The 10433-nt window shown below is 32.0% G+C and overlaps 1 protein-coding gene across 1 annotated transcript; it reads left to right on the top strand.

The window, feature by feature from the left end:
* The first annotated feature begins 394 nt into the window (after positions 1-394).
* LOC107024784 (probable methyltransferase At1g27930) lies at positions 395-1396 on the top strand. The gene has a single exon (XM_015225747.2). The coding sequence runs from the start codon at positions 541-543 to the stop codon at positions 1366-1368; it is 828 nt and encodes a 275-aa protein (XP_015081233.2). The 5' UTR covers positions 395-540; the 3' UTR covers positions 1369-1396.
* Positions 1397-10433: the final 9037 nt, after the last annotated feature.

Raw genomic sequence — 10433 nt, 5'->3', positions numbered from 1 at the left:
TTGCACCAGAAAATGTTCAACATTATTTTGCAACCATAATCCTCTTGTACGGTCTCAAAATTCGATGGTTCTTGTTGCTATGTGTCCAAAATAACTATAATCGCCGAAAGTATAATAAATATAATTATCCTTTATTATACTTTTATTTCTATTGTATATATATAATAATTTTTACAAAATTGAAAAACTATCCGAATTAATTAAAAAGATTTTTGATCCCTTAATATCTCCTTTCCACAAATTCATTTTACATATATTATGAAGTTATTAAATCCGAAATCCAATATCATGAATTAGTAACTGCTTATCATGGAAGACGAACACTTGGATGGTTTGAGAAGCTTAAGTTCCTTAAAACTTGTTTTATAATAACACAAACTTAAGATATTGTACATGGTTTGTGTAATAATATGTACATATCCAATTTATAGCAATCAACACCAAGTTTCAAGTAGAAAATGATAGATATTTAAATCGCCAATTGTTATCTTATTGTGATGAAGTTTCCCAAATAAATCATTGTCACACACAATACATAACATGTTGAAATTAGCAATCATAGGTTTAACTTGTACAATATTACTTATTTTAATTTTATTTCGAATGTCAAATAATCCCACCATCTGCGAAACATCAGAGGGTTCAGGGACCCTCCTGAATGGGAACTCAACACTGAATGATGATATAATAATGTCTGAGCATCTCCAAGTTGACGCGATCCTCCATTATGCCACGTCACGTGTGATACCTCAACAAACATTGGACGAGATCAAGATATCTTTCAACTTAATCAAATCACTAACTCCTTGTAATTTGCTAGTATTTGGGTTAGGTCATGACTCGTTTATGTGGTCATCCATGAATTCACGTGGCACAACATTTTTCCTAGAGGAAGATCCAAAATGGAGCAGGGCTATACTTAAAGACCTATCATTCATCCGTTCTAACACAGTTAGATACAGGACGACTTTGTATGAGGCAGAGAAACTAATCGACCACTACAATAAGGAACCGGATTGTTGGGCTAGAAAATCAATTTTACGAGGTAATAGTAAATGTAAGCTAGCATTGAACATGTTATCGAAGGAAGTGTATGATAAAGAATGGGACATTATTATGATAGATGGTCCGAAAGGGTATTTTGATCAAGCACCGGGAAGAATGTCAGCGATTTATTCTGCTGCTGTTATGGCAAGAAATCGAAAAGGGCCTGGGGTAACACATGTAATATTGCATGATGTGGATCGCGATGTAGAAAAAGTTTATGCTGAACTTTTTTTGTGTAGGAAAAATTTGGTCAATGGTGTAGGAAAGCTATGGCATTTTGAAATTCCTCCAGCTTCGGTTATGAACACTGATTTTTGTTAGATTAATAAACATTCAATTTTTATTTTGAGTGTTGTCTAATTTATTTTTCACTTATAAATTACCTATGTTATTTTTTCCCCCAAGTTTATGATTTTTATTGCTTATGTTTGATTTATTACATATTTTACCCATATTTTTATGGGTTGAATATGGGTGTCAACTCATATATTTTATCCATGTAAAAAATCACTCACCCAACTCATTAAAATATGTACGGGTTATCAAAATATGGGCTCATTTTATCGGCACTAGTCACAGTGAACATCTTGGCTCATGAGGTCCATTCCCAATCTTTGAAGGCGCTTGTCAATATCAATGGAATTTGGGCGGCTACTATTGTCAACAAAGAATGACGATAAAGAAGAGCAAGTTTCACAATCCGTTTTGAATAGCAAATTAAGTCCAGAACCTTATGTATTTATGTCTAAAAGTGTGATTGCAAAGAAAAATAGTCTAGCGACAAAATTTATTTCAACTAATGCTTATACAATTGATTTGGACGAGGATTCTTTTGATGAAGATTGAGAAGACAATATGCCAGACACATATTTTGATAAAGTGACAAGGGAAGGGGATATCACCTAGGTAACAAAGAAGTGGAAGCACTAAAAGCAAAAAACAAGACACATGAAAAATAATATAGTTGAGACGAAAAAGTGATTAAGAAGTTTGTTCCAACTTACCTACTAATACGAGTGGTAAAGAAAAATCTATGACAATATCAACAGCTTCAACAAGATCCAATAAATCCATGAATAAATGAAGAACTACCAAATATTGTTGGACATGTTTGAAGTTGAAGACAAGAGAACAACTTCAGGTTACTTTAGATGAGCAATGAATCCTTTTTGATCGATGAATTTGTAGAAGTAAGTTTGTCATCGATAACTCAAGCTGCTTATTGGTTGTTATCTTTCTGCATTATTTAAACATTGTTATTTGCAATATCATTATAAAGTGTATTACAAACTCTGTGGTAATCATAAAATACCTAGTTTTCCCTAACTCTTATTTTCTTCATGATTGTCAATTAGTAGAGGTTTGTGAATTTTTAGTGACCGTGGAAGTAGGTTTGCCTTCAAGAAGGTTCAGTTTCCATTCTAAATGGGAAAAATCTCAAATATGTCATCGAACTTTTAGAAAAGGCTCATTTATGTCATCCGTTAAAGTTTGGCTCATTTATGTCATTGCTGTTAAAGAAAAGGCTCATCCATGCCATTTTTTTAATTCCGATTTTGCAAAACCATTTTTTACACACCAAAACCAGGTTTAACACTTTTATATTGGTGTTTTCAGATCAAATGTATACTTTTTGCTTGTTTTTCTTTAAAAACAGCAAGAACACATGAAGAACATAAACAACTCCCAAATTTTCAACATCTTCAATTCTTCACGAAATCATCTCAAATTTCGGCTACATCATTAATTTCTCTTTTAAAAATTAAATTCTAACATCATTTACAAAGTTCAAAAAATTCACCCATATTTTAAAAATATATTCCAAAAAACGAAAATTAGTCCCAAAATTTCAAAATTTTCTTTGATTCTTATTTTTGTAGTGGTTTACATTAGATCTTTGTTGACTAGTGTTTTCTGAGTTTATGTTCATAATTTAAAATGATTTGAAGTTATGGAGAATCTATCATTAAAGAATGTTGAAGTTTTGAAACTTTGAAGAAATTTCAATTGGGTCTTGTTGAGTTATGTTGAATTTGAGCTCAAAAGATATTGAGTTTTGATATCTAGCTCGGAGCTAAAGTACTCTTGAAATTTGAGGCGATTCGTGAAGAATTGAATAATTTGAAACTTGGGATCTGTTAATGTTCTTATGTGTTCTTAGTGTTCTTAGGGATGTAGAAGCAAAAAGTATATATTTGATCCAAAAACACCAATAGAAAAGTGTTAAACCTTGTTTGGTATGTAAAAAGTGGTTTTACAAAATTGGAGTTAAAAAAAATGGCATGGATGAGCCTTTTCTTTAACAGCAATGGCATAAATGAGTCAAACTTTTGATGACATAAATGAACCTTTTCTAAAAGTTCGATCACATATTTGAGATTTTTCCCTTCTAAAATTACTTAAATAACGTAGCTGTTTTTATTTTGCAGATTTTCTTTTTATCATTTAACTAATTAACTCATGAGGTATGTGTTTTATGAAGCTGTAATATCAAGGTTTAGAGAGAAATTTGATTCAGTTGTGTTTCAATTAATTTTGAAACAAATTAATCCGTTAAACTTTTTGAAATAACAAAATACATGAATATAAATTGTAACATTCATTTTTGTTTTGATTCTACATATGTTATAGGGTTCTTTTTTTATGCCTTTTTAATTTTAAGTTATGGGTTTGTTCGAAGATAAGTTTCTCTTTTCTAATTCGTGAACCTATAATATATACAATTATATTAAAGTCTTTGCTTGAAATACTTTTGTCCTATAAACTGAGTTTCTTTTGTTTGAAAAGATAAACACTCAAAAACTATTTTTCCTCGAAAAAAATCCATGAGACATTAATCAAAAGGTGAAATCACCAATTCAAGAATAGAAGAACAACATTCTTGAATGCTACTTACTTTGTGGCGTAGTTGAATTTCGAAGATAGACTTTTTATTTGTTCTTCTGTTTGCTCGTGGGAGAGACTTCAACTATTACTCTAAGAAACGTTTTAACGTGTCTTTAAGCCAAGCAAGTTTTGTTTTGAATTCCTTGTACTATAAGCATTCTTGATCTAACATGTTGGAGTTTTGAATTTCAAACCTCCACGAGTTGAGATGACTCTAATCCATGTTACAAAACGGACATGTCATGACCCAAGGCTACCCCCTAGATATGACACGGCGTACAAGGCTCCGAAAAGTTTCATACAAGCCTCATAGAATATCATAATATAAGAACATAGGAAAAAGTGCGGAAATTTAAAACTTTTCTTTGCATTGAAGTCTCATATAAAATCAAAATGGGAGTCTACAACACTATTTCTAAAATCATTTATAATACTTGAATAAAATCTTAGGACACAACCCTTGCAAAAGTCTAAAACATCAGAAAAACAAAAAGGACGTAATGATCAAGCCCTCGAATACTATGAGGACTCACCAAGCTTCTTCTTATTGATCTACTATGATCCTTGTCACTAAGATGGAAGTCGATATAGCCGAACCTTACACTTGTAAAAAAAAATATAGAAAAAATACGGGTTAGCACATAATGTACTAAATATGATAGCCATGCATAAAAACTTTGAAAACATGCAAAACGGACATTTCTTTTAAAATGCATGCACCTTGCTAGATTAACCCATCATTTAGAAAGTAGTGTGAAAACACAAATCATAAGCAAAAGAGACATCATAATAGGACATAGGCTATAACATGGTAGGTAACAATCACAATTAGTGAGTACAAGAAATACCATTATAAACATATACATAGTCATTACAATCTAGGTTTAGTATAATAGGACAGCAACACTTCATGATCCACTTCAAGGCAAGCTTGTGCAATGAATAGATAAGACCCCATAATCCTATTCATATTAAGTAAGTCACTTTAGATTCTCATTCATGTTTACCATCTTTTTAACTCATCTTTATCCTATTTCTCATAGACAATGAACATTCACTTTTAGTCAACTATATCAAGGAAAGCAACCCATGGCAAAAATACAAGTTAGCATCAAACAATATTAGAAGTAGCCTTACTATCTAATGTATTTGCCACCTATACTACAAGCTCATAGACTATATGAACAAATCATGACATAAGAACTTATCATAACTACCCATAAAGCCTACTTGTGCAATGCATGGATGAAGTCTCATACTTTTATCCACACTAAGTAGTACTTCTTAAATAGTCATAGTTCATCCTAAACTTAGATCTTGTGGGAATTAGCTATAACCAACATAAGACCATGAAATCTAGTGTCTATCTCACATCGAAAAGGAATTGTCCTACTTGCCGAGAGTAGAACTATACTCTTAGCTTGGGTGAAACGAATAGCTAAGTAACCTATGTGGGCACATAATTTATGGGATAAGGCGATTGCTTCTAAAAATCCGACCTCTATTAACGTAAGGATTTTCATCCCAAGAGATTATTCCTAGAAACCCAGCAGCTACTATCGTGAGGGTTCCATCTCATATCAATATTCACTCAATGCTAAGAATAATTCCCATTGAGTTTATATCAAATAATCTTGACTTAAATTATTAATTATGGAAGGATCTCTTCACACACAACCCAAATCAAACTCATACTAAAACTCCTAGATTTCATAGGGGAGACTAGCGTACAACCCTTTGAAATCACCGAATATGACAAACCTTTCAAATTGTGTGGTATTCATGTCTAAGTATGCAAGTCATAATCATCCAATCAACACAACAATTAGGTTATAATGTATTCATTTAACTCTTAAAAGCAATCTACTTAAATGCATACAAGTCTCGTACACAGATAATTCTCATGATTTTGTCTTTCAAAGGCTATAGATCACAATCAACCAATCAATATAGAATTACTACATTAGATATAGGTGGTGAAATGATTCAATTAAGGAGACCACTACAAGAAAATCTCATACTATTCAATTCACTACAACTCACCCACATCACATAGTCACAAATTGGGATATGGGGGTTCATCGAATCTTGGAGGAAATTCAACATCAAAACTATAGAAATTCCTTGATTAATACATAATTCAAGTAATCAATCCATTATACTCATAACTCTACAACATTCGACTAATACCAATCAACACCCATACTTTAAGATCTAATTTGAGAAGTTAGTGAAATTCATGAATTTATGGAAGAATTTATCATAAAACAACTGTTAAATATTAATATAAGATAATTAAATTATAAAAACGTTTTGAGAAAGAATCTATGGGAGTGAGAACCCTAGGTTTTGGAGAAATTTCACTTTGATAAATAGAGTTTTGAAGGTCTTTATGAAAGGAAACTATCCATAAATCACGACTGTCATTCCTTGATTGAAGAAACTCCACGAAATTGAGTGAGAAAGATGAGCTTTATACCTTGACTTCTTTTTCTCCAATGGTGATTTCTAGAGAGAGGATTATTTGGGGGAAACTTGGAAAGTTAGTTATGATTTGGGTCTTGGGGATTATGAAATAAAATAGGTTAAATGGTCTAAAAATACTTATATAGGTCTGTTAAAATAAATTAAAGCGACTCTATACTAAAATAATTAAATTATAAATTTCCTAAAACTAACTTACCTTGGCCAAGTTGAACTAGGCATGACCTGGACCTACGGTCCGTAGGTCAGTCTACTGACCGTCTAAAGGTCTGTAGGTCATAATCTTCAGCTTAAAAATGAGGGCAGGACCCACGACCCCCACCTACGGGGCATGGGTCCACCTTCTGGTCATAGGTGCCATCCGTAGGTGGACCTTTTAGGGCACCCTTGGCAGATTTGGGGTGTCTTGGCGGTCAGGCTTTAGAATCCTCCTCAAGTGCCTTTGGTTGGTTCTTGGAAAGTCGTACCTTGAAGTTTAACCCCTAAACCCCTCAGCCTATGCTCGGAAAACCATTTTACAACAATCCACATATCTAACTCAACAACAAACTCGTAAGGCTCTTGTTTCACCTAGTAATATTACGTTAGGCCCTAGCTTAGTCTTCTAGTTTTACAGGGGGTTACAGGACATCATCTATAATGTCCTATCCACTTGACTTGCGGAGCAAGGTTGCATCTTTTGCCAGACAATTTTATTCGTCATATCACTTGTGGTTGCAAAAGAGACCTAAAAAAGACCTCAAATAGAAAAGAACAAGAGGGTTGTGTGCTATATCAGCCACTTGATCAAAAAAAGATAATTTGTGAATTTTTAAGGTGTTGTGGTGTTGGTGATGATGGTCTTGTGAGGCTTTTAAATAAGATTTTAACTTGCTGTATTCTATCTTTTTTCGTGTTTTAAGTTGTGGACTTGTGGTAAGTGAGAATATGTTCATGCTTTCCCTTTAAATATATTTAAGTCGTTCAGATTTGAGTGTAACGTCTCTACTTCTTAATAGGTTCTTTCATCATTTATTTTTATCCTAGCATATAGTAGTTGTTTTCGTTATGACTATTCAAATATTACTTTACTTTTACTACTAGAAGAGGCTTGAAGCACATAGCTCATGATCGACGTGTTTATTTTTGTTGTGTACGTCAACGTCTGATCTCATCATTTATTTTTATCCTAGCATATAGTTGTTTTTTTTTGTTATGGCTACTACAAATATTACTTTACTTTACTAATATATTATATACACATATATTAAGGGTAATGCTAAATGATCAGAAAATATGGCCAGAAATTTTTTAATTAAAAGGTATTAAAGTTAAAAGGATAAAGATGTTTTAAAAGGTAAAATAACGGTAGGATCTTTTCGGTCAGATTCTTCACAGTTTATTGAAGGTGTCAATTTGGAAGTCCTTGTAATTTCTTGTTTCTTCCCCCACAACACCATGTATAATCCACATGTTATTATTGCTCCTCCTAACACACTAATATTCCAACACATATAAACAAAGTTACATTCATTAAAAAAAAAAAAAAGAACATACTACAAATAGTAAATCAAGTAATATTATGTAATTCGATGGAAATCGGGCAACTGAAATCGACTTAGGAAAATATGTCCAAATGAAGGATATTTCTGAATAATTTCATAATGGCATTGAAATTATGATAAAAAAAATTTATGATATATTGACGAAGTGTAAAAAAACATGTTTTGTTACCATTACCAAGTCAAACTTAGGGGAAATATTGCACATGAGTTTTGTTTTTGTTTTGTTATCATGGATTTGTAACTATTAAAATTAATGGGTAAATTTATTTATTTTGGCAATAACTATGAAATGTAATCCTACCAGACTAAGAAAATACAATTATAGAGCACAAAAGAAACCTGACCACCATATAGGTAGGTGGGTAGTCACTCACGCCTCCAAACAAACCAATTAGTTATCAACTCTTTTTTTGCATCTTCCATATTATATTAATTATTATTATCTACATCTATTTGCTCTTTTTGTACAATTTGATGGTTTATTTTTTGGAAAATTAAGTAAGTTGATAAATATTACTAAAATATTATGTAATAAAGCTATAGTTTTACTTAATTGTGAATTATTGTTCCAAATTAATGAAATTTTCTATTAAAATCGAGTCTCACTAAAATCACTTGTAGCCGGAACAAAAAATATGCTATAGTTTTACTTTTGTTTTCACTCGAGGAGTCGAGTGTCTTGTCCTAACACTCATCTTTGTAAGAACAATGGTGACTTTTTTCTTTTGTAGTTTGATTAGCATAAACAAATATTGTTGCTATACAATTAAAAAGGAATAAACGATAATAATATATTATCAAACTATTTTTATAATTATAAATACATAGAAATTTTTGAAGTGTAGATGCCACGATAAATACATCATTACAATTTCTCTCTTATGCTTAATTGATGATGCTCCCTAGTAGAATTTGAGGAATTTGAGATCAAGGAGAGACGAATACTTGCAAGAGAGTGAGCTAAAAATCAAATAGTGACATAAGCTCTTTTATAATGTCATACTCAACAATCATAAGATATTCATTTTCTGAAATGGTTCATGGATTTTAGTGGTAGTTCGATTTGGTATTAGCTTAGTCCATACCAAATCTTTTGCAGTTATTTCTTCCAACTCTTTCCTCTTCAGCTTATAGTCAAAACTATATATGAATATGTATCATTGTGCTACAAGATGCAAAATATTTCTTTAATTAGCTTAAGCCTCCTCTTATCAATATTTATTATCCTTGCAGCACAAATACATACTCAAGCACATATTTTAGGATTAAGTTCAGATAAATAAGGCTGCAGTATTGGGCAGAATCTGATTAGTTAGTTCCTATATTTTAGGCTTTAGTTATTTGAGATAATGTTAACTTATTTTGCTCCTTTTCTTTGGCTTTTTAAGTTATGAATTTATGTATTTATATTGCAGTCATTGTTTCAATAAACATGAAACTTATCCTTGTTATCTTCTCTTTTCTTACTTAGTAAACATATGTTGTTCTCCTATTTAAAACCTACATATTGGTATGAAAGCATTGTCATCTTGAGGAACTCTAAAAAGGCAGTGAACCATATAAATCTTTCTTTGAACTATTATCTTAAATAGTTTATGAAAAATGAATTCTTAAACAAGCTTCTTAACTCCACCACTCTTCAATGGTGAGAATTATCAAGCTTAGGTAATTAGAATGACAGTTCATCTTGAAGCGTTGGATCTCTAGGAAGCAGTAGAAGAGGATTATGAAGTAACTCCTCTCGGTGATAATCCAACAATGAATTGGATGAAACTTCATTGGAGAATAAGACAAGGAAAGCCAAAGCTAAAGCTTGCATTTTCTCTACAGTATCCCCTTCAATTCTTACCAGAATTATGCAAATGAAGTATGCTGCGGAAATTTAGGGATATCTAAATAAAGGATACCAAGGAAATGAAAGACTCCACAATACGCAAGTGATGACAAAATTCAAGAATTTGAAGAGAAAGAAAGAATCAGAAACTATAAAAGACTATGCTGACCAACTACTCGACTTGGACAACAAGGTGAGATTGTTCGGTAAGGATTTCACTAATGAAATAATTGTTCAAAAGATTCTTGTTACACTTCCTCAGAAATATGAAGCCACAATCTCTTCTTTAGAGAATTCTAAAGATCTTTCAAGTGTTACCTTGGCAGAACTTGTCAAAGCTTTGTAGGCATTAGAGCGAAGGATATTAATGAGGAAAGAAGGTTCTGTTGAAGGTGCTTTTAAAGCTAATTCACATAACAACTGTTAGGTAGTGGAGCCTGATTAATTTTAGGTTTTCCTATTTATTCTCTATTTTAGGCTTTCCTATTTATTCTCTATTTTAGGCTTTCCTATTTATTCTCTGTAACCAAAAATACTCTGATTTATTAATATAAATATACCTCTCCGCCGTGGAAGTTTACTCACGGGGTGTTACCACGAAATATTGGGTTTTCTCTTTCTCTATCTAGATCTCTCAT

Source organism: Solanum pennellii, chromosome 7 (assembly GCF_001406875.1).
Source record: "Solanum pennellii chromosome 7, SPENNV200".
NCBI lineage: Eukaryota > Viridiplantae > Streptophyta > Magnoliopsida > Solanales > Solanaceae > Solanum > Solanum pennellii.
This window is presented reverse-complemented; position numbering and strand designations above follow the sequence as displayed.